The sequence below is a fragment of the Heptranchias perlo genome, chromosome 26 (assembly GCF_035084215.1).
Source record: "Heptranchias perlo isolate sHepPer1 chromosome 26, sHepPer1.hap1, whole genome shotgun sequence".
NCBI classification, from domain to species: Eukaryota; Metazoa; Chordata; class Chondrichthyes; order Hexanchiformes; family Hexanchidae; genus Heptranchias; species Heptranchias perlo.
Window position 1 is genome coordinate 2,056,387 of NC_090350.1, and position 25,030 is coordinate 2,081,416.

The window sequence follows — 25,030 nt, forward strand, 5'->3', positions numbered from 1 at the left end:
CCCCTTCACTCTCCTATTACTCCCTGTCTACTCCCCTTCACTGTCCTATATCTCTCTCTGCTGCCCTTCACTCTCCTATAGAATCATAGAATCATAGAAGTTTACAACATGGAAACAGGCCCTTCGGCCCAACATGTCCATGTCGCCCAGTTTATACCACTAAGCTAGTCCCAATTGCCTGCACTTGGCCCATATCCCTCTATACCCATCTTACCCATGTAACTGTCCGAACGTTTTTAAAAGACAAAATTGTACCCGCCTCTACTACTGCCTCTGGCAGCTCGTTCCAGACACTCACCACTCACACTCCTATATCTCCCACTCTTCCCCTTCACTCTCCTATATCTCTCTCTCTGCTCCCCTTCACTCTCCTCTTTCTCCCTCTCTGCTCCCCTTCACTCTACCAATTTCTCTCTCTCTGCTCCCCTTCAATCTCCTATATCTCCCTCTCCGCTCCCCTTCAATCTCCTTTCTCTCTCTCTCTGCTCCACTTCACTCTTCTATATCTTTCTCTCTCATCCCCTTCACTCTCCTATATCTCCCACTCTGCCCCTTCACTCTACTATATTGCGCTCTCTTGCTCCCTTCACTCTACTATATCTCCCTCTCTCTGCTCCCCTTCACTCTCCTACATCGCTCTCTCTGATCCCCTTCACTCTCCTCCATCTCTCTCTCTCTGATCTCCTTCACTCTCCTACATCTCCCTCTCTGCTCCCCTTCACTCTCCTATATCTCTCTCTGCTCCCCTTCACTCTCCTATATCTCCCTCTCTGCTCCCCTTCACTCTCCTATATCTCCCTCTCTGCTCCCCTTCACTCTCCTATATCTCCCTCTCTGCTCCCCTTCACTCTCCTATATCTCCCTCTCTGCTCCCCTTCACTCTCCTATATCTCCCTCTCTGCTCCCCTTCACTCTCCTATATCTCCCTCTCTGATCCGCATCACTGTCCAATATCTCTCTCTGATCCCCATCACTTCCACCTCCGTAACATCGTCCGTCTCCTCCTCTGCCTCAGCTGATCTGCTGCTAAAACCCTCATCCATGCCTCTAGACTTGAATATTCCAATGCTCTCCTATCCGGCCTCCCATCTTTCACCCTTCATCAACTTGAGCTCATCCAAAACTCTGCTGCCCGTATCCTAACTCGCACCAAGTCCCGTTCACCCATCACCCCTGTGCTCACAGACCTAGATTGGCTCCCGGTCCAGCAATGCCTCGATTTTAAATTTCTCATCCTTGTTTTCTAATCCCTCCATGGCCTCGCCCCTCCCTATCTCTGTAACCTCCTCCAGCTCTACAACCCTCCGCGATCTCTGAGCTCCTCCAATTCTGGCCTCTTGCGCATCCCCGATTTTAATCACTCCACCATTGGAGGCCGTGCCTTCAGCTGCCTGGGCTCTGAGCTCTGGAATTCCCGCCCTAAACCTCTCCGCCTCTCTCCCTCTTTCTCCTCCTTTAAGATGCTCCGTAAAACCCTTCTCTTTGATCAAGCTTTTGGTCACCTGTCCTAATATCTCCGTTGCTCTGTGTCAAATTTTGTTTCATATTTGGCCCCGTTAATCACCATGGGATGTTTTACCACATTGAAGGCACTATAGAAATGCAAATTGTTGTTGCTTCCCATCATTCCCCTCTATCTCTTGTTGCTCCTCATTCACCATCTCTCTCTCCTACCCATTCACCATCTCTCTCTCACTTTCTCTCTCTCTCCTACCCATTCACCATCTCTCTCTCACTTTCTCTCTCTCTCCTACCCATTCACCATCTCTCTCTCACTTTCTCTCTCTCTCCTATCCATTCAACATCTCTCTCTCACTTTCTCTCTCCTACCCATTCACCATCTCTCTCTCACTTTCTCTCTCTCTCTCCTACCCATTCACCATCTCTCTCTCACTTTCTCTCTCTCTCCTATCCATTCACCATCTCTCTCTCACTTTCTCTCTCTCTCCTACCCATTCACCATCTCTCTCTCACTTTCTCTCTCTCTCCTACCCATTCACCATCTCTCTCTCACTTTCTCTCTCTCTCCTACCCATTCACCATCTCTCTCTCACTTTCTCTCTCTCTCCTACCCATTCACCATCTCTCTCTCACTTTCTCTCTCTCTCCTATCCATTCACCATCTCTCTCTCACTTTCTCTCTCTCTTCTACCCATTCACCATCTCTCTCTCACTTTCTCTCTCTCCTATCCATTCACCATCTCTCTCTCACTTTCTCTCTCCTACCCATTCACCATCTCTCTCTCACTTTCTCTCTCTCTCCTTCCCATTCACCATCTCACTTTCTCTCTCTCCTACCCATTCTCCATCTCTCTCTTTTTCTCTCCTCCAAATTCACCAGCTCTCTTTCACTTTCCCTCTCTGTTCCCCAATCACCATCTGTCTCTCTCACATTCTCTCTCTGTTCTCCATTCACCATCTCTCTCTCTCTTCCCCATCTCTCTCTCTCGCTTTCTCTCTCACTCTGCCCAATTAACCATCTCTCTTTCTCACTTTCACGCCTTCTGTTCCTCATTCATGATCTCAAACTTTCTCTCAACTCCCCATTCACCATCTCTCTCTCACTTTCTCACTCTCTCTTCCACATTCACCACCTCTCTCTCACTCTCTCTTCCACATTCACCACCTCTCTCTCTCACTTACTCTCTCTCTGCTCCCCCTCGAATCGTAGAATGAGGCTATTCTATTACAGACTGGGATAATAATAGTGTAAAGGGCAAAGAGGGGGAGGAATTTCTGAAGTGTGGCTCACCACCACCTTCTCAAGGGCAATTAGGGATGGGCAATAAATGCTGACCTCGCCAGCGACGCCCACATCCCATCAACGAATTTTAAAAAAGGAGAACTTTCTGGATCAGTTTGTTTCTGGCCCAATGAGGAAGGAGGCATTGCTGGATCTGGATCTGGGGATTGAGGTGGGTCAAGTGGAGCAAATGTCAGTGGAGGAGCATTTCGGGAATAGCAATCATAGTATCATAAGGTTTAGATTAGTTATGGAAAAGGATAAGGAGCAATCCAGAGTAAAAAATGTTTAATTGGAGGAGGGCCAATTTCAGTGGGTTGAGAACGGATCTGGCCCGGGTAAATTGGAATCAAAGATTGGCAGGCAAATCTGTAATTGAACAGTGGGCAGTCTTTGATGAGATGGTTCGGGTACAGTCTCGGTACATTCCCACAAGGGGGAAAGGGAGGGCAACTAAAGCCAGAGCTCCCTGGATAATGAAAGAGATAGAGAGTAAGATGAAGCAGGAAAAGGGGCGTATGACAGATGTCAGGTTGAAAATATAAGTGAGAACCAGGCTGAGTATTGAAAGTGAGAAGTGAAAAAGGAAATAAAAGGGGCAAAGAGAGAGTTTGAGAATAGACTGGCGGCCAACATAAAAGAGAATCCAAAGTCTTCAATAGTAATATAAATATTAAACAGGTAGTAAGAGGAGGGGTGGAGCTGATTAGGGACCAAAAAGGAGATCTACTCATGGAGGCAGAGGGGATGGCCGAGGTCGTAAATGAATACTTTGCATCTGTCTTTACCAAGGAAGAAAATGCTGCCAAAGTCACAGTAAAAGAGGAGGTGGTTGAGATACTGGTTGGGGTAAAAATTGCTAAAGAGGAGGTACTAGAAAGGCTGGCTGTACTTAAAGTAGATAAATCACCCGGTCCGGATGGGATGCATCATAGGTTGCTGAGGGAATTAAGGATGGAAATTGCGGAGGTACTGGCCATAATCTTCGAAACAGCCTTAGATACGGGGGCAGTGCCAGAGGACTGGAGAATTGCAAATGTTACACCCTTGTTCAAAAAAGGGTGTAAGGATAAACCCAGCAACTATAGGCCAGTCAGTTTAACCTCAGTGGTGGGGAAACTTTTAGAAACGATAATCCGGGACAGAATTAATAGTCACTTGGAGAAGCATGGATTAATAAAGGAAAGCCAGCACGGATTTGTTAAAGGCAAATCGTGTTTAACTAACTTGATTGAGTTTTTTGATGAGGTAACGGAGAGGGTTGATGAGGACAGTGCAGTTGATGTTTTGTATATGAACTTTCAAAAGGTGTTTGATAAAGTGCCGCAAAATAGGCTTGTCAGCAAAATTGAAGCCCATGGAATAAAAGGGGCAGTAGCAACATGGATATAGAATTGTCTAAGGGACAGGAAACAGAGAGTAGTGGTGAACGGTTGTTTTTCGGACTGGAGGGAGGTGTACAATGGTGTTCCCCAGGGGTCAGTATTAGGACCACTGCTTTTCTTGATATATATTAATGACTTGGACTCGGGTGAACAGGGCAGAATTTCAAAATTTGCAGATGACACAAAATTTGGAAGTGTAGTAAACAGTGAGGAGGATAGTGATAGACTTCAAGAGGATATAGACAGGCTGGTGGAATGGGCGGACACGTGGCAGATGAAATTTAATGCAGAGAAGTGCGAAGTGATAGATTTTGGCAGGAAGAACGAGGAGAGGCAATATAAACAAAATGGTACAATTCTAAAGGGGGTGCAGGAACAGAGAGATCTGGGGGTATATGTGCACAAATCTTTGAAGGTGGCAGGACAGGTTGAGAAAGTGGTTATAAAAGTATACGGGATCCTGGGCTTTATAAATAGAGGCATAGAGTACAAAAGTATGGAAGTTATGATGAACCTTTATAAAACACTGATTCGGCCACAACTGGAGTATTGTGTCCAATCCTGGGCACTGCACTTTGGGAAAGATGTGAAGGCCTTAGAGAGGGTGCTGAAGAGATTTACTAGAATGATTCCAGGGATGAGGGACTTTAGTTACGTGGATAGACTGGAGAAGCTGGGGTTGTTCTCCTTCGAGCAGAGAAGGTTGACAGGATATTTGATAGAAGCGTTTAAAATCATGAAGGGTCAAGAACCAGAGGACACAGATTTAAGGTGATTGGCAAAAGAACCAAAGGTGACATGAGGAAAAACTTTTTTACACAGCGAGTAGTTATGATCTGGAATGCGCTGCCTGAGGGGGTGGTGGAGGCAGATTCAATCGTAGCTTTCAAAAAGGAGTTGGATAAATACTTGAAGGGAAAAAATTTGCAGCGATACGGGGAAAGGGCGGGGGAATGGGACTAGCTGGATTGCTCTTACAAAGAACTGGCATGGACTCGATGAGGCAAATGGCCTCCTTCTGTGCAGTAACCATTCTATGATTCCCCATTTTCCATCTGCCTCTCTCACTTTCTCTCCCTCTCCTTTCCATTCACCATCTTTCACTTTCCCTCTCTCCCCTCCCCATTCACCTTCTCTCTCTCACTCTCTCCCCTCCCCATTCACCTTCTCTCTCTCACTCTCACCCCTCCCCATTCACCTTCTCTCTCTCACTCTCTCCCCTCCCCATTCACCTTCTCTCTCTCACTCTCTCCCCTCCCCATTCACCTTCTCTCTCTCACTCTCTCCCCTCCCCATTCACCTTCTCTCTCTCACTCTCTCCCCTCCCCATTCACCTTCTCTCTCTCACTCTCTCCCCTCCCCATTCACCTTCTCTCTCTCACTCTCTCCCCTCCCCATTCACCTTCTCTCTCTCACTCTCTCCCCTCCCCATTCACCTTCTCTCTCTCACTCTCTCCCCTCCCCATTCACCTTCTCTCTCTCACTCTCTCCCCTCCCCATTCACCTTCTCTCTCTCACTCTCTCCCCTCCCCATTCACCTTCTCTCTCTCACTCTCTCTCCTCCCCATTCACCTTCTCTCTCTCACTCTCTCTCCTACCCATTCACCTTCTCTCTCTCACTTTCTCTCTCTCTCCTATCCATTCACCATCTCTCTCTCACTTTCTCTCTCTCTCCTACCCAATCACCTTCTCTCTCTCACTCTCTCCCCTCCCCATTCACCTTCTCTCTCTCACTCTCTCCCCTCCCCATTCACCTTCTCTCTCTCACTCTCTCCCTTCCCCATTCACCTTCTCTCTCTCACTCTCTCCCCTCCCCATTCACCTTCTCTCTCTCACTCTCCCCCACCCCATTCATCCATCTCCCTCTCTCACTTTCTCTCTCTCTCTGTTCCCCTTTGTTACAAATTCAGTTCTGCCACAGACACCTTTTCGAGTTCAGTGCGCGGCTGCTCCCATGAGTGGCCTGAGTGTCTTAATGTGATGGGAGTTGACCGCACTCCTGCCCTGTGTCTCCTTGATATAATAGCGTGAACCAGGGATGTAACATGAGCTTGCCCTTGTGTTCTGGACCATATGTCTGTGTCTGAAGCAGGACCGAAGGCTGTGCGAGACCAGGGACAATATGAATCGTTGGCTCCTCAAATTCCAGAACAAGTTAGATAGATCATTGAAGTGTCATGAACAAGTGCAGAAAATAATCAAGAAGGCTAATGGACTGCTGGCCTTTATATCTAGAGGGCTGGAGTACAAGGGGGCAGAAGTTATGCTGCAGCTATACAAAACCCTGGTTAGACCGCACCTGGAGTACTGTGAGCAGTTCTGGGCACCGCACCTTCGGAAGGACATATTGGCCTTGGAGGGAGTGCAGCGTAGGTTTACCAGAATGATACCCGGACTTCAAGGGTTAAGTTACGAGGAGAGATTACACAAATTGGGGTTGTATTCTCTGGAGTTTCGAAGGTTAAGGGGTGATCTGATCGAAGTTTATAAGATATTAAGGGGAACAGATAGGGTGGATAGAGAGAAACTATTTCCGCTGGTTGGGGATTTTAGGAGTAGGGGGCACGGTCTAAAAATTAGAGCCAGACCTTTCAGGAGCGAGATTAGAAAACATTTCTACACACAAAGGGTGGTAGAAGTTTGGAACTCTCTTCCGCAAACGGCAATTGATACTAGCTCAATTGCTAAATTTAAATCTGAGACGGATAGCTTTTTGGCAACCAAAGGTATTAAGGGATATGGGCCAAAGGCAGGTATATGGAGTTAGATCACAGATCAGCTATGATCTTATCAAATGGCGGAGCAGGCATGAGGGGCTGAATGGCCTCCTCCTGTTCCTATGTTCCTAAGTTATGCTCAGATTGATCTCTCTCCTCACTCCCTCTCCCACTTTCTCTTTTTTCTCCTATTCTGTCTCACACTCCTTTATGTTTAAAAATTTGATGTCTGTTACTCTTCAAAATAATTACAGCTCCACAGGGGTTTCTAAACATTGCAACTTGCTGCTCCCTCCCTCCCTCCCCCTCCCTCCCTCCCTCCCCCTCCCGGCCCCCCCCCCCCCGGACACAGACTCCCCCAGTTCAAAGATGCTGCTGTTTTCACTCTCGATTTTACGAACAGTGTGGAATGCAGCTGAGGTAATCCCCCTTTCCCTCGCCAGTTTACAGACGGCCGTGTCCTGTGTGGAACTTGCCTCTATGGTGGAGTGTTTTCAGTCCCAGCTCTGCTGCGGGTGATTCGCCAGCTCTGTTGTAAGCAGTAATACAAATGTTGCCACTTCCTGTTGGTGCTGGGATTCTGCAGGTTCGATTGGTCGTGTTGCACAAAGTGAGCTCAGTGTGACTGCTCTGTGCCTCCCACCTGTGGCTCACCCTGTAGCCCCTGATCCTCCCGTTCACTTCAGACTGTTTCAGTTCCTGTAGAGACATTAAAAACATACTCAAAATCTCACACGAATTGTCCTGAAGTGACCTTGGCCAAACACAGCCCCAATCACCTGATTCAGACAGGCCCAACTTCCCACCATTATTCCTGCAGTCAGCCCTCGAGTGGGCAGCATATTTATAGAATCATCCAATCATAAGGCAGAATTTCCCGAATCTCAATCCCAGAGGGTCGGGGTCAAAAACACCGGCCAATCCCGGTCAAGGCTCCAGCACAGGTTCCTGGGTTAAGCATCATTTCCCACCGACTCCATCCCTCTCCCCGGCCCCTGTCTGAGGCTATTTGACCCTGAGATGAGCCTCTGACCCCATATCCGCTCCATCACCCAGACCGCCTACTTCCACCTTCGTAACATCGCCCGTCTCCGCCCCTGCCTCAGCTCATCTGCTGCTGAAACCCTCATCCATGCCTTTGTTACCTCTAGACTCCACTATTCCAATGCTCTCCTGACTGGCCTCCCATCTTCAACCCCCATAAACTCTGCTGCCCGTATCCTAACTCGCACCAAGTCCCGTTCACCCATCACCCCTGTGCTCACTGACTTGCATTGGCTCCTGGTCCGGGAATGCCTCGATTATAAAATTCTCATCCTTGTTTTCGAATCCCTCCAAAGCCTCGACCCTCCCTATCTCTGTAACCTCCTCCAGCCCTACAACCCTCCGAGATCTCTGCCCTCCTCCAATTCTGACCTCTTGTGCCTCCCTGATTTTAATTCCTCCCCCTGCCCACCATTGGGGGCCCTGCCTTCAGCTGCCTAGGCCCTAAACTCTGGAATTCCCTCTCTAAATCTCTCCACCTCTCCGCCTCTCTCTCCTCCTTTAAGACGCTCCTTAAAACCTACCTCTTTGACCAACCTTTTAATCACCTGTCCTAATATCTCCTTACGTGGCTCAGTGTCAAAATTTGTTTGATAATCGCTCCTGTGAAGCGCCTTGGGCCGTTTTACCACGTTAAAGGCGCTATATAAATGCAAATTGTTGTTGTTTTTGTTGTTGTTGATGGCGGCTCCCAACAGAATATCCACCAACAAACAGTCCCTTCCCCTCCAACACAAGAGAGCGAGCGAGAGAGGGAAAGAGCGAGAGAGAACGGGGCAAAGAGAGGGAGAGGAGCAGAGATAGAGAGAGAGAAAGAGAAAGTGAGAGAGATAGAGAGGGAAAGAGCGAGAGAGAACGGGGCAAAGGGAGGGAGAGGAGCAGAGATAGAGAGAGAGAAAGTGAGAGAGATAGAGAGGGAAAGAGCGAGAGAGAACGGGGCAAAGAGAGGGAGAGAAGCAGAGCTAGAGAGAGAGAAAGTGAGAGAGATAGAGAGGGAAAGAGCGAGAGAGAACGGGGCAAAGGGAGGGAGAGGAGCAGAGATAGAGAGAGAGAAAGAAAAAGTGAGAGAGATAGAGAGGGAAAGAGCGAGAGAGAACGGGGCAAAGGGAGGGAGAGGAGCAGAGATAGAGAGAAAGAAAGAGAAAGTGAGAGAGAGAGGGAAAGAGCGAGAGAGAACGGGGCAAAGAGAGGGAGAGGAGCAGAGATAGAGAGAGAGAAAGAAAAAGTGAGAGAGATAGAGAGGGAAAGAGCGAGAGAGAACGGGGCAAAGGGAGGGAGAGGAGCAGAGATAGAGAGAAAGAAAGAGAAAGTGAGAGAGAGAGGGAAAGAGCGAGAGAGAACGGGGCAAAGAGAGGGAGAGGAGCAGAGATAGAGAGAGAGAAAGAAAAAGTGAGAGAGATAGAGAGGGAAAGAGCGAGAGAGAACGGGGCAAAGGGAGGGAGAGGAGCAGAGATAGAGAGAAAGAAAGAGAAAGTGAGAGAGAGAGGGAAAGAGCGAGAGAGAACGGGGCAAAGAGAGGGAGAGGAGCAGAGATAGAGAGAGAGAAAGAGAAAGTGAAAGAGATAGAGAGGGAAAGAGCGAGAGAGAACGGGGCAAAGGGAGGGAGAGGAGCAGAGATAGAGAGAGAGAAAGAGATGGAGAGAGAGAAAGAGAAAGTGAGAGAGCGAGCGAGGGAAAGTGAGCGAAAGAGAGAGCGAGAGAAAGCAAAAGAGAACGAGAACGAGGGAAAGCATGAGAAAGAGAGGGAAAGAGGGAAAGAGAGCACGTGAGTGTAAGAGATAGCGTGAGTGGAAGAGATAGCACGTGGGAAAGAGAGTGAGAAAGAGAGTGACTGAGAGAAAGAGAGAGAATCAGAGAGATAAGAGACTGAACGAAAGGGATTAAAAGAGGGGCCGAGAGAAAGTGAGAAAGAGATAGAGAACAAGGTGAAGAGAGAGAGCGAGAGCGAGGGGGAGAGAGAGGGAGAGAGAGAGCGAGGGGAGAGGGGGGAGAGAGAGAGCAAGCGAGGGAGATAGAGCAAGGGAGAGAGAGAGAGAGCACGAGGGAGAGAGCAAGGGAGAGAGAGAGAAAGCGAGTGAGATAGAGAGAACTAGGGAAAGAGAGAGTGAGGTAGAGAGAGCCAGCGAGGGAGGGAGACCGAGGGAGGGAGAAAGAGCAAGGAAGGGAGGGAGAGGGAGGGAGGGAGAGCGAGAGAGGGAGGGAGAGAGAGCGAGAGAGAGCGAGAGAGGGAGAGAGAGCGAGAGAGGGAGGGAGAGAGAGAGAGGGAGGGAGAGCGAGCGAGAGAGGGAGGGAGAGCGAGCGAGAGAGGGAGGGAGAGAGAGCGAGAGAGGGAGGGAGAGAGAGCGAGAGAGGGAGGGAGAGAGAGCGAGAGAGGGAGGGAGAGAGAGAAAGCGCGAGGGGGAGAGAGAAAGCGCGAGGGAGAGAGAGCGCGAGAGGGAGAGAGAGCGCGAGGGAGAGAGAGAGAGCAAGGGAGAGAGCGCATGAGGGAGAGAGAGAGAGAGAGCGAGCCAGGGAGAGCAAGCGCGAGGGAGAGCACGAGAGAGAGAGAGAGAGCGAGGGAGAGAGAGAGTAAGCGAGAGAGAGAGAACGAGGGAGAGAGAGCGAGGGAGGGAGACAGCAAGGGGATGGTACGAGGGAGAGAGCGAAGGAAGGAGTGAGGGAGGGAGGGATAGAGGGAGCAGGGGAAAGAGAGAGGGAAAGCGATAGGAGGGGAGAGAGAGAGAGTGAGGGAAAGCACGAAAGAGAGAGAGAACGAGGTGGAGAGAGCGAGCGAGCGAGATAGAGAACTAAGGAGATAGAGAATGACTGAGGGAGAGCGCCAGGGACAGTGAGCTTGAGGGAGAGAGAGCGCGAAGGAGAGAGAGAGCGCGAGGGAGAGAGAGAGAGAGCGAGGGAGAGAGAGAGAGCGAGGGAGGGAGAGAGAGAGAGCGAGGGAGAGAGAGAGCGAGGGAGAGAAACCGAGGGGAATGCGGGAGTGAGGGAGAGAGCGAGGGGAAAATGGCAGCGAGGGAGAGGGAGAGAATGATGGAGCGATAGTGAGGGGGAGAGACCATGGGAGGGAGAGCAAGAGTGAGGGAGAGAACGCGAGGGAAAGGGAGAGAGAGAATGAGGGAAAGCATGGGATTGAGAGTGCAGGCAAGCGAAATAGAGAGCACATGGGGACAGAGAGATTGTGCGGGGAGAGAGTGAGTGGCGAGGGAAAGGGAGAGCGTGGAGGGAAAGGGACATTGTGCGGGGGAAAGGGAGAGCGTGCGGGGGAAAGGGAGAGCGCGCGAGGGAATGGGAGAGCGCGCGGGGGAAAGGGAGAGCGCGCGGCGGAAAGGGAGAGCGCGGGGGGGAAGGGAGAGCGCGGAGGGAAAGGGAGAGCGCGCGGGAGAAAGGGAGAGCGCGCGGGGGAAAGGGAGAGCGCGCGGGGGAAAGGGAGAGCGCGCGGGGGAAAGGGAGAGCGCGCGGGGGAAAGGGAGAGCGCGCGGGGGAAAGGGAGAGCGCGCGGGGGAAAGGGAGAGCGCGCGGGGGAAAGGGAGAGCGCGCGGGGGAAAGGGAGAGCGCGCGGGGGAAAGGGAGAGCAAGTGGATGAAAGAGAGCGAGAAAGAGAGCAACTGAGAGAAACAGAGAGAATCAGAGAGGTAAGAGAGTGAGCGAAAGGGATGAAGAGAATGTGCGAGGGGCAGAAAGAGCGAGCTCGATCTTGCCATCTCACGTGGCCTCTCTACTCCCATCGTGTCAATCACGGTTAAGGCCATCTCTGATCACTTCCTTTTATCCCTCTCCACCCACATCCCCGTCCCCCTCCCAATCCCACTTCCTTCTGTGTCCACCCCTGGAAAAAACTCTTCCCCCCAAGTCACTGACAACGGCACTTTCAAATTCCCAACTGTCTGGTCTTTGGCCCTCCATTCACCACCACATTTCTGCTCAATCACATCCTCACCTTCACCTTTCATGTCCTTGTCCCCATTAAAACTATTACTCTCTCTCACCCCAGTACGGCCCTCATCTCCACTCCCTTAAGTTCAAGGGACACAGACTTGAACGTTAATGGCGGATAACTGGTTCATCCATTCATTCCCCACATAACACATAGGCCCCGATATTACCAGGGAGGTGGGTTGGCAGTGGGGGGGCCCCGATATTACCAGGGAGGTGGGTTGGCAGTGGGGGGGCCCCGATATTACCAGGGAGGTGGGTTGGCAGTGGGGGGGCCCCGATATTACCAGGGAGGTGGGTTGGCAGTGGGGGGGCCCCGATATTACCAGGGAGGTGGGTTGGCAGTGGGGGGGCCCCGATATTACCAGGGAGGTGGGTTGGCAGTGGGGGGGCCCCGATATTACCAGGGAGGTGGGTTGGCAGTGAGGGGGCCCCGATATTACCAGGGAGGTGGGTTGGCAGTGGGGGGGCCCCGATATTACCAGGGAGGTGGGTTGGCAGTGGGGGGGCCCCGATATTACCAGGGAGGTGGGTTGGCAGTGGGGGGGCCCCGATATTACCAGGTCGGTGGGTTGGCAGTGGGGGGGCCCCGATATTACCAGGGAGGTGGGTTGGCAGTGGGGGGGCCCCGATATTACCAGGTCGGTGGGTTGGCAGTGGGGGGGCCCCGATATTACCAGGGAGGTGGGTTGGCAGTGAGGGGGCCCCGATATTACCAGGGAGGTGGGTTGGCAGTGGGGGGGCCTCGATATTACCAGGGAGGTGGGTTGGCAGCGGGGGTGCAATTGGGTGCGTGGGTAACCTGCCCAGTAAAATCCATCCGTTCCCCACCCGATCGCGGGTAAATTGGAGCCACTTACCGTGGCTTCCGGGTTTCCCGTTGTCAACCTGCGCAGTGGGCGGACTGTCCACCCGCATCACAGGCTGTCAGCTGGAGGAGCCATATTTAAAGGGGCACTCCTCCAATGGCTGCTCCTGCAGCAAAGAACCAAAAGTACAGCATGGAGCAGACCAGGGGAAAGGCTGCTCCCAGATTTACCGATGCCTCACTCCAGGTGTTACTGGATGGGGTGAGGAGGAGGAGGGATATTTTCTACCCAGTGGACAAGAGGAAGTGGCCTGTCTGTGCCACCAAGAAGGCCTGGCTCAAGGTGGCAGAGGAGGTCACCAGCAGCAGCAACATCTCCCGCACCTGGATCCAGTGCAGGAAGCGCTTCAATGACCTAACCAGATCAGTCAAAGTGAGTACACTTACTCATTCTCCTACACTCAATCTTCCACATCACCACCCCCACCCCACAACTCCTTCTGCACTGCCAACACTACTCTATCGCATCACTCCTCACACCCACTCAAAGCTCATCCTCAACTTACCTGCACTTCCTCACCTCCCCATTACTCACCCCACCACTACCACTTAACCCAATCCTCACACAATCTCATGGCTCTGTCTCATACTCACCCTCTGATGCATCTCTTTCACAGTCAGCCTCACCCAAACCAATGCATTCAGCGGTTGGCCACGTCACCATCCCTCACTCACGCCTCTCTACTTTCCCCCCTTATAGGAGAACTGAGCCCAGAATGCACGGGAGAGGGCGAGGACCGGAGGGGGCCGCAACATCAGGTCGTCCCTATGGACGCGGAGCAGGAGGCTCTTGAATTGAGCCGCACCCTCGAGTGCCTGTCCGTCGGGGACACTGAGACTGACACCCGACAAACGGCTGGTGACAGAACTTTAATATTCAGCCTCACAATAGCAAATGATGTGAACATGCCTTGTCATCTTCAGCACCTCAACATCTGTCATCGTGCTTAATATTGCCTTCTGTTCTCTTCTCTTACAGGGCCTTCAGCGACCGGCGATGAGGTCTGTCAAGTACCTCAAGTATCTAAATAAGTATTTAAATTGTCATCCCTCCGGCTTTAATTGCCGGTGGGAGTCCCGCATGCGGGAGCTGCATGCACCCGAACATGTCACTAGGGAACCCGGGAGTGAGCGGGTTGGAGCTGGGCTCCGAGCCCGCCCTGAGATTCCGCCATTTTCGGAGCTCCCGCCCCCGACGCACCCGCTCGGCCACCCTAAAATCAGCCCCCATGACTCTCTCTCACCCCGGTACGGCCCTCATCTCCACTCCCTTAAGTCCAAGGGACACAGACTTGAACATTTATGGCGGGTAACTGGTTTATCCATTCATTGCCAGATCGGGCTGGACCACATAAAGCATTATTGGGATCCTGCTCTCCTCTCCCAAAACTGCTCACTATTCCAGGATCATCCTGGAATGCAAAAGATAACCCCCGGATTCTCTCCACTACAAACCGTCTCCTTAAACCCCTCTCCCCTGCCCCCTCCATCCTCATCTCCAATAACAAGTGAGAGGAGCTCATGGAATTCTTTGTCACTAAGATTGAGACCATCCGTTCAGCTGCCTCTGCCGTTTCCCTCCCTTCCCCTAGCGCACCAAGCCAAACTTTCCCGACAGTTCCCCCCTGCCCTAGCCCTGAACTCACATCTTTCTCTCGTTTCTCTCCTATCTCCCCTCATGCTCTCTCCGAGCTCATCTTGACCATGAGACCCACCTCCTGCTCCCACCAAACTGCTGACCACCCAACTTCCCTTCCTGGCCCCCATGTTAGCTGATATTGTTAACAGTTCCCTCTCCTCAGGTACTGTCCCCTCCCCTTCAAATCTGCCATCATCACCCCCTCCTCAAGAAACCCACCCTTGACCCCTCTGTCCTTGTAAACTCCCGCCCCATCTCCACCCTCCCTTTCCTCTCCAAAGTCTTTGAACGTTTTGTCGTCTCCCAAATCTGTGCCCATCTTTCCCACAACTCCATGTTTGAATCCCTCCAATCAGGTTTCTGTTCCTGCCACAGTGCTGAAACGGCCCTTATCAAAGTCACAAATTACATCCTCTGTGACAGTGACCGTGGTAAACTATCCCTCCTCATCCTTCTCCACCTGTCTGCAGCCTTTGACACATTGACCACTCCATCCTCCTCCACCGCCTCTCCTCCATCGTCCAGCTGGGTGGGACTGCCCTCGCCTGGTTCCATTCTTATCTATCCAGTCGTTCTCTTCCCACTCCCACACCGTTACCTCTGGAGTCCTCCGAGGATCTATCCGTGACCCCTCCTATTTCTCATCTAATTGCTGCCTCTCGGCGACATCATCCAGAAACACAACGTCAGATTCCACACAGACACTGATACCCAGCTCTACCTCACCACCACCTCCCTCGACCCCTCCACTGTCTCTCATTGGTCACATTGCTTGTCTGACATCCAGTACCGGATGAGCAAAAATTTCCTCCAACTAAATATTGTGAAGCCAGAAGCCATTGTCTTCAGTCCCCACCCCAAACTCCGTTCCCCACCCACCGACTCCATCCCTCTCCCCGGCCACTGTCTGAGGCTGAACCAGACTGTTCACAACCTCGTCATCCTATTTGACCCTGAGATGAGCTTCTGACCCCATATCCGCTCCATCATCAAGACCGCCTACTTCCACCCCCGTTACATCGCCCGTCTCTGCCCCTGCCTCAGCTCATCTGCTGCTGAAACCCTCATCCATGTCTTTGTTACCTCCAGATTCCACTATTCCAATGCTCTCCTATCCGGCCTCCCATCTTCAACCTCCATAAACTTGAGCTCATCCAAAACTCTGCTGCCCGTATCCTAACTCGCACCAAGTCCCGTTCACCCATCACCCCTGTGCTCACTGACCTACATCGGCTCCCGGTCTGGGAACACCTCGATTATAAAATTCTCATCCTTGTTTTCAAATCCCTCCACGGCCTCATCCCTCCCTATCCCTGTAACCTCCTCCAGCCCTACAACCCTCCGAGATCTCTGCGCTCCTCCAATTCTGGCCTCTTGCGCATCCCCGATTTTCTTCACTCCACCATTGGCGGCCGTGCCTCCCTGGAATTCCCTCTCTAAACCTCTCCCTCTCTCTCCTCCTCTAAGACGCTCCTTAAAACCTACCTCTTTGACCAAGCTTTTAATCACCTGTCCAAATATCTCCTTATGTGGCTCGGTGTCAAATTTTGTTTGCTAATCACTCCTGTGAAGCACCTTGGGACATTTTACTACATTAAAGGCGCTATATAAATGCGGGTTGTTGTTGTCGTCATTGTTGTTGTTGTTGTTTTTGAGGGGGAGAGAAAGAGCGCACGAAAGGGAGAGAGAGGGTGAGCAAGCACGGCAAAGAGAAAGAAAGAGAGCACGCAGGAAGAAGAGAGTGAGCACAGGAAAGGCAGAGAGAGAGAGCATGGGAAAGGAGAGCGCGTGAGGGAAGGAGAGAACGTGCAGGAAAGGCAGAGACAAAGCAAGAGTGGCAAAGTGAGAAAGAAAGCGTGAGCGAGGGAAAGGGAGAGAAAATGAGAGTGTGGGGGAAGGAGAGAGAGAATGAGGGAAAGAGGGGGAGAAAGCGAGCACGCGCGAGGAAGAGAGAGAGCACGAGGGAAGGAGAGAGCGCACGGGAAAGAGAGAGAGACAGCGAGCGTGGGAAAGGAAGGGAGAGAGACAGTGCGAGGGAAGGAGAGGCAGTGTGAGGGAAGGAGACAGAGAGCACGAGGGAATGAGAGAGGGAGTGCGAGGGAAGGAGAGCGCGCAAGTGAAGGCGAGAGAGAAAGCGAGAGGAGAGAGAGCGCGAGAGGAGAGAGAGAGCGCGAGAGGAGAGAGAGAGTGCGAGAGGAGAGAGAGCATGAGAGGCGAGAGTGCGCGAAAGGAGAGAGAGTGCGAGAGAAGGAGAGAGAGCGCAAGGGAAGGAGAAAGAGCGAGGGAAGGAGAAAGAGCGAGGGAAGGAGAAAGAGCGAGGGAAGGAGAGAAAGAGTGGGAGGGAAGGAGAGAGAGCATGAGGGAAGGAGAGAGCGCGAGGGAAGGAGAGATAGAGTGCGAGGGAAGGAGAGAGAGAGTGAGGGAAGGAGAGAGAGAGTGAGGGAAGGAGAGAGAGAGAGCGTGAGGGAAGGAGAGAGAGCGCAAGGGAAGGTGCGAGAGCGAGGGAAGGAGAGAGAGAGTGGGAGGGAAGGAGAGAGAGCATGGGAGGGAAGGAGAGAGCGCGAGGGAAGGAGAGATAGAGTGCGAGGGAAGAAGAGAGAGAGCGAGGGAAGGAGAGAGAGCGAGCGAGGGAAGGAGCGAGAGAGCGAGGGAAGGAGCGAGAGAGCGAGGGAAGGAGCGAGAGAGCGAGGGAAGGAGCGAGAGAGCGAGGGAAGGAGCGAGAGAGCGAGGGAAGGAGCGAGAGAGCGAGGGAAGGAGAGAGAGCGAGCGAGGGAAGGAGAGATAGAGTGCGAGGGAAGAAGAGAGAGAGCGAGGGAAGGAGAGAGAGCGAGCGAGGGAAGGAGCGAGAGAGCGAGGGAAGGAGCGAGAGAGCGAGGGAAGGAGAGAGAGCGAGCGAGGGAAGGAGAGAGAGCGAGCGAGGGAAGGAGAGAGAGCGAGCGAGGGAAGGAGAGAGAGCGAGCGAGGGAAGGAGAGAAAGCGAGCGAGGGAAGGAGAGAGAGCAAGCGAAGGAACGAGGGAGGGTGCGAGAGCGAGCGAGGGAAGGAGCGAGAGCGAGCGAGGGAAGGAGAGAGAGCGAGCGAGGGAAGGTGCGAGAGCGAGCGAGGGAAGGAGAGAGAGCGAGCGAGGGAAGGAGAGAGAGCGAGCGAGGGAAGGAGAGAGAGCGAGCGAGGGAAGGAGAGAGAGCGAGCGAGGGAAGGAGAGAGAGCGAGCGAGGGAAGGAGAGAGAGCGAGCGAGGGAAGGAGAGAGAGCGAGGGAAGGAGAGAGAGAGCGAGGGAAGGAGAGAGAGCGAGCGAGGGCAAGGAGAGAGAGCGAGCGAGGGAAGGAGAGAAAGCGAGCAAGGGAAGGAGAGAGAGCGAGCGAGGGAAGGAGAGAGAGCGAGGGAAGGAGAGAGAGCGAGCGAGGGAAGGAGAGAGAGCGAGCGAGGGAAGGAGAGAGAGAGAGAGCGAGGGAAGGAGAGAGAGAGAGCGAGGGAAGGAGAGAGAGCGAGCGCGAGGGAAGGAGAGAGAGCGAGCGAGGGAAGGAGAGAGAGCGAGCGAGGGAAGGAGAGAGAGCGAGCGAGGGAAGGAGAGAGAGCGAGCGAGGGAAGGAGAGAGAGCGAGCGAGGGAAGGAGAGAGAGAGAGCGAGGGAAGGAGAGAGAGAGAGCGAGGGAAGGAGAGAGAGCACACGCGAGGGAAGGAGAGAGAGAGTGCACACGATGAAAAGAGAGAGGGCCATGCAAGGGAAAGAGAGCGAGCACACAGGAGAGAAAGAGAAAGAGAGAACACTGGCAAGGCAAAGAGAGAGAGTGCACGCGAGTGAGAGAGATAGAGAGCGCCTGTGCAAAGTGAAAGAGACCACGCACGTGAGTGAAGGAGAGAGCGCAAGGGAAAGAGATAGAGCGTGTGAGGGAGAGAGAGAGCGCAGGCAAGGGAGAGAGAGCGCGCACGCACGGGAGGGAGAGAGAGAGCGCGCTTGAGGGGAAAAGAAATCGCGCGCGCGAGGAAGACAAAGAGAGCATGCGTGCAAGGGAGTGAGAGATAGTGCGCGGGGGAGGGAGAGAGAAAGCACCCGAGGGAAAGGAGAGCACGCGAAGGAAAGAGAGAGCGAGCGCACGTGAGTGAGAGAGGACCTGCGCAAAGTGAAGAGAGCACGCACGCGAGGGAGAGAGGGAGAGCGTGCGAGCGAGGGAAGGACAGAGAGTGCGTGCGCGAGGGAGAGAGGGAGAGCACGCACGCGAGGGAGAGAAAGGGAGAGCGTGCGAGCGAGGGAAGGACAGAGAGTGCGTGCGCGAGGGAGAGAGTGAGAGCACGCACGCGAGGGAGAGAGAGGGAGAGCGTGCGAGCGAGGGAAGGACAGAGAGTGCGTGCGCGAGGGAGAGAGTGAGAGCACGCACGCGAGGAAGAGAGAGGGAGAGCATGCGCGAGGGAGAGAGTGCGCGTGCGCGGGAGAGAGAACGCACGCACGAAGGAGAGAGAGCGCGTGTGAGGGAGAGAGCACGCGCGTGAGGGGAAGAGAGAATGCGCGAGGGAAAGAGAGAGGGCTCAGTCTTAAATGTCCAACCCCTTATCCTGAGACTATGCCCCCAAGTTCTAGACTCTCCAGGAAACAATCTCTCAGCATCTACGCTGTCAAGCCCTTTCAGAATCTTATACGTTTCAATGAGATCACCTCTCATTCTTCTAAACTCCAGAGAGTATAGGCCCATTCTACTCAATCTCTCCTCACAGGACAACCCTCTCATCCCAGGAATCAATCAAGTGAACCTTTGTTGCACCAACTCTAAAACAAGTCTATCCTTCCTTAGGTAAGGAGACCAAACTGTACACAGTACTCCAGGTGAGGTCTCACCAAAACCCTGTACAATTGCAGCAAAACTTCCTTACTCTTGTACTCCAACCCCCTTGCAATAAAGGCCAACATACCATTTGCCTTCCTAATTGCCTGCTGTACCTGCATGTTCACTTTTTGTGTTTCTTGTACCAGGACACCCAAATCTCTCTCAACACCAACATTTAATAGTTTCTCACCTTTTAAAAAATATTCTGTTTTTCTATTCTTCCTACCAAAGTGAATAACCTCACATTTCCCCACATTATACTCCATCTGCCACCTTCTTGCCCACTCACTTAACCTGTCCATATCCCTTTGCAGACTCTTTGCATCCTCCTCACAGCTTACTTTCCCACCTAGCTTTGTACCATCAGCAAACTTGGATACATTACACTCAGTCCCTTCATCTAAGTCATTAATATAGATTGTAAATAGCTGAGGCCCAAGCACCGATCCTTGTGGTACCCCACTAGTTACAGCCTGCCAACCTGAAAATGTCCCGTTTATTCCCACTCTCTGTTTTCTGTCCGTTAACCAATCCTCTATCCATGCTAATATATTACCCCAATCCCATGAGCCCTTATCTTGTGTAACAACTTTCTATGTGGCACCTTATCGAATGCCTTTTGAAAATCCAAATATACAACATCCACTGGTTCCCCTTTATCTACCCTGCTAGTTACATCCTCAAAAAACTCCAATAAATTTGTCAAACACGATTTCCCTTTCATAAAACCATGTTGACTCTGCCTAATCCCCTGTTGCTTCTTCCACAATAATGGATTCCAGCATTTTCCCGACGACTGATGTCAGACTAACTGACCTGTAGTTCCCTGTTTTCTCTCTCCCACCTTCCTTGAATAGTGGGGTTACATTTGCCACCTTCCAATCCACTGGGATAGTTTTAGAATCTAGGGAATTCTGGAAGATCACAACCAATGCATCCACTGTCTCTGCAGCCACCTCTTTTAGAACCCTAGGATGTAGGCCATCAGGTCCAGGGAATTTGTCGGCTTTTAGTTTATCAAGTACTTTTTCTTTACTAATCTTAATTACTTTAAGTTCCTCCATCTCATTTGACTCTTGGTTCCCCACTATTTCTGGTATGTTTTTTGTGCCTTCGACTGTGAAGACTGATACAAAATATTTGTTTAATGTCTCTGCCATTTCCTTAATCCCCATTATAATTTCTCCAGTCTCAATGTTTACTTTTGCTACTCTATTCCTTTTTACATACTTGTAGAAGCTCTTACAATCCGTTTTTATATTTCTTGCTTGTTAACTTCTCTATTTTCTCCCTTATCATCAATTTTTTGGTCATCCTTTGCTGGTTTCTAAAACTCTCCCAATCCTCAGGCTCAATACTCTTCTTTTAATCTAATACTATTCTTAACTTCTTTAGTTAGCCACGCGTGGATCACTTTTCCCATGGAGTTTTTATTTCTCAATGGGATGTATATTTGTTGAGAATATTGAAATATTTCTTTAAATGTTTGCCATTGCTGATCTACCGTCAAACCCTTTAATTTAATTTCCCAATCTACCTTCGCCAACTCACCCCTCATTTAATTTTAAGACTCTAGTTTCAGACTTAAGTGTGTCACTCTCAAACTCAATGTGAAATTCTATCATATTATATTATGATTGCTCATCCCCAGAGGATCCTTTACTGTGAAATTACTAATTAACCCTGTCTCATTACACAATACAAGATCTAAAATAGCCTGTTCCCTGGTTGGTTCCTCGACGTATTGTTCCAGGAAACTGTCTCGAATGCATTCCATGAACTCGTCCTCCAGAAAGCTTTTGCCAATTTGATTTGCCCGGTCTATATGAAGATTAAAGTTCCCCACAATTATTGCATTACCTTTGTTACAAGCTCCCGTTATTTCTTGATTAATTCTCTGTCCAACAATATGGCTACTGTTAGGGGGCCTATAAACTACTCCCACCAGTGTTTTCTGCCCCTTGTTATTTCTTTTTTCCACCCAGACTGATTCTATTTCCTGATCTTCTGAGCCGAGATCCTTTCTCACCACTCTCCTTATCTCATCCTTTATTATTAGGGCTGCACCCCCTCCTTTTCCATTCTGCCTGGCTTTTATAAATGTTGAGTACCCTGGAATATTTAGGGGGGAAAATTGGATAGGGCTTTTTTTCGGGCGGGAGTAGCGCGATCCGCTATTACCCCGTGCCCAGTGGTCCCTGTGCAGGCAGGACGAGATTTTCGTCAGTCCTGTGGACTCACCTGCAATCTGCAATGGAAATCAGCGTGAACGAGGATTTGATGCAATTCGCACTTTCCACCAGCAGATGGAGCTCCAATCTCTTAAAGGCAGGCTGTCTGTCAGAAATCTCTTAAAGGTAACTGGTACCTGTTATTTGCTGAATATAACAGCCTGCTGTCTACATGGAGTCTGAATGGAGATCAGACATCGCACACGTAAAGCACAGATGCAAGTCCCATCCCTATGTTTACATACTGATGAGTTATGTTAAAACATTGAATAAGGGTTGCACAACACTAAATCCCACATCCACTAATCTGCATGCCAGACCTCACCAATCTGCCGACCTGAGAGTCTGTGCACCAAGGTTCTGATGCACCAGAGGCCTTGGTGCAAGAGGTGGACAGAAGGAGGGACATCCTATATCTGTGGGGGGGGGGGGGGGGGGGGGGAAGCAAGAGGCCCTCCAGAAGGCAGTGGTTGGCAGTAGGGGATGAAGTCAATGCCAGGCGCACAGCATCATGAACATGGATGCAGTGCAGGAAGATGTTCAATGCTTTGAGGAGTGGTCAAGGTGAGTGAGGTCAACTGTCAAGTGGCGTCTCCTACCAACTGCACCATGAGCTGCATCCACTCCTCCACACACTAAACCCCCCCACCTACCAACAAACTCTTTCCACCCTCACACATTGCTACTGTTGCAAGCCGCCGAGCCACAACTCACAGGCCATCACACTGGCAGCTATTCGCACATGACAGGCACATTGCCCAGACACACGTCCCGCTTTCTTACAGGAGAAGGTAGCGCATATCAGTAGGCAGCAAGTGGCGGTGGCATTCAGCCCCTCGAGCCTGTTCCACCATTCAATGAGATCATGATGGACCTGTGACCTAACTCCATGTACCCGCCTTAGCCCCATATCCCTTAATACCCCTGGTTCACAAAAATCTATCAATCTCAGATTTAACATTCACAATTGAGCTAGCATCAACTGCCGTCTGCAGAAGAGCGTTCCAAACGTCTCCCACCCTTTGTGTGTAGAAGCATTTCCTAACTTCACTCCTGCACGTCCTGGCTCTAAATGTTAGGCTATGTCCTCGCGTCCTAGTATTGAAGTTTAGGAGAGTTCCAAAAACAGTTACAAATGTCTCGGCACCCAGAGGCAATAATCCAGTCACTAACCTGTAAATCCTGCACGTTCCCTTTAAATAGCGCCGGTGGGGGGTCCTCCAGACACTCTAAGACTTGTTGAGATGGTCGGGGTTAAGACTGTGCGTTGAGTTGAGCGTTAAGTCCCAAAATGGTGTCTATCACTTTAAATCAGCATTGTACACTGATTGAAGCCATTTTCTCCCTACTTTACATGATTCCAGCGTTTGATATCTGCGCCTGCGCTAACTCCTATACCAAGATGGCGCCTGGCACACGTCAGGCAGGAAACGTGCGTGCGCATCCAAGACCCCATCTTGGATGTCGGAGAGGCCGTGTAGCGCCGAAACAACGGGCCCCACACGACCCAATTCAGTGCCCGTGATCTCGAAAATTAGAGCCAGGCCATTCAGGGGTGATGTCAGGAAGCACTTTTTCACACAAAGGGGAGTGGAAATCTGGAACTCTCTCCCCCAAAGACTATTGAGAGTGATTAATAGATTTTTATTGTATTTGGGTATTGAGGGATATGGAGCAAAGACGGGGAGATGGAGTTCAGTTACAGATTGGCCAATGATGTGATAGAATGGCTGTCCTTCTGCAGATTATTGAATGCTGAACACCTGGGCCAAACAGGAGAGCTCTGTGTCCAGCGAACAGGCTGTAATATTTACAATCCTCCAGTCCTCTGGCACCGCTCCCATAGCGAAGGAGGATTGGAAGATTGTGGACAGAGTCTCTGCAATTTCCACCCTTACTTCCCTCAGTCACCCAGGATGAATCCCATCCGGTCTGGGTGACTTTTCTACTTTGAGTACTGCCAATCTTTTTAGTATCTCCTCTTTATCTATTTTTATCCATAGAATCATAGAAGTTTACAACATGGAAACAGGCCCTTCGGCCCAACATGTCCATGTCGCCCAGTTTATACCACTAAGCTAGTCCCAATTGCCTGCACTTGGCCCATATCCCTCTATACCCATCTTACCCATGTAACTGTCCAAATGCTTTTTAAAAGACAAAATTGTACCCGCCTCTACTACTGCCTCTGGCAGCTCGTTCCAGACACTCACCACCCTTTGAGTGAAAAAATTGCCCCTCTGGACCCTTTTGTATCTCTCCCCTCTCACCTTAAATCTATGCCCCCTCGTTATAGACTCCCCTACCTTTGGGAAAAGATTTTGACTATCGACCTTATCTATGCCCCTCATTATTTTATAGACTTGTATAAGATCACCCCTCAACCTCCTACTCTCCAGGGAAAAAAGTCCCAGTCTATCTAACCTCTCCCTATAAGTCAAACCATCAATTCCCGGCAGCATCCTAGTAAATCTTTTCTGCACTCTTTCTCGTTTAATAATATCCTTTCTTAAACAAAGGTACAACATTTGCTACCCTCCAATCTTCAGGCACCTCACCTGTAGCGGTGGATGATTCAAATATCTCTGCTAGGGGACCCGCAATTTCCTCCCTAACCTCCCATAACGTCCTGGGATACATTTCATCAGGTCCCGGAGATTTATCTACCTTGATGCGCGTTAAGACTTCCAGCACCTCCCTCTCTGTAATATGTACACTCCTCAAGACATCACTATTTATTTCCCCAAGTTCCCTAACATCCATGCCTTTCTCAACCGTAAATACCGATGCGAAATATTCATTTAGGATCTCACCCATCTCTTGTGGTTCCGCACATAGATGACCTTGTTGATCCTTCAGAGGCCCTACTCTCTCCCTAGTTACTCTTTTGCCCTTTATGTATTTGTAGATGCTCTTTGGATTCACCTTTGCCTTATCTGCCAAAGCAATCTCATGTCCCCTTTTTGCCCTCCTGATTTCTCTCTTAACTCTACTCCGGCAATCTCTATACTCTTCAAGGGATCCACTTGATCCCAGCAGCCTATGCATGTCATATGCCTCCTTCTTCTTTCTGACTAGGGCCTCAATCTCCCGAGTCATCCAAGGTTCCCTACTTCTACCAGCCTTGCCCTTTACTTTATAAGGAATGTGCTTACCCTGAACCCTGGTTAACACATTTTTGAAGGACTCCCACTTACCAGACGTCCCTTTGCCTGCCAACAGACTCTCCCAATCAACTTCTGAAAGTTCCTGTCTAATACCATCAAAATTGGCCTTTCCCCAATTTAGAATTTTAACTTTTGGGCCAGACCTATCCTTTTCCATAGCTATCTTAAAACTAATGGAATTATGATCACTGGTCCCAAAGTGATCCCTCACCAACACTTCTGTCACCTGCCCTTCCTTATTTCCCAAGAGGAGGTCAAGTTTTGCCCCCTCTCTAGTCGGGCCATCCACATACTGAATGAGAAATTCCTCCTGAATACACTCAACAAATTTCTCTCCATCCAAGCCCCTAATGCTATGGCTGTCCCAGTCAATGTTAGGAAAGTTAAAGTCCCCTACTATTACCACCCTATTTTTCTTGCAGCTGTCTGTAATCTCCTTACATATTTGCTCCTCAATTTCCCGTTGACTATTTGGGGGTCTGTAGTACAAT

General features: G+C 50.8%; 1 protein-coding gene across 1 annotated transcript in view; it reads right to left on the reverse strand.

Moving 5' to 3' along the window:
* LOC137342787 (granulocyte colony-stimulating factor receptor-like) overlaps positions 1-25,030 on the reverse strand; it is a 100,786-nt gene that overhangs the window by 69,031 nt on the left and 6,725 nt on the right. Inside the window, exon 5 of the mRNA XM_068006965.1 lies at positions 7,322-7,544. Coding sequence (XP_067863066.1) covers positions 7,322-7,544 — 223 coding nt within the window. The remainder of the gene's footprint in view (positions 1-7,321; positions 7,545-25,030) is intronic.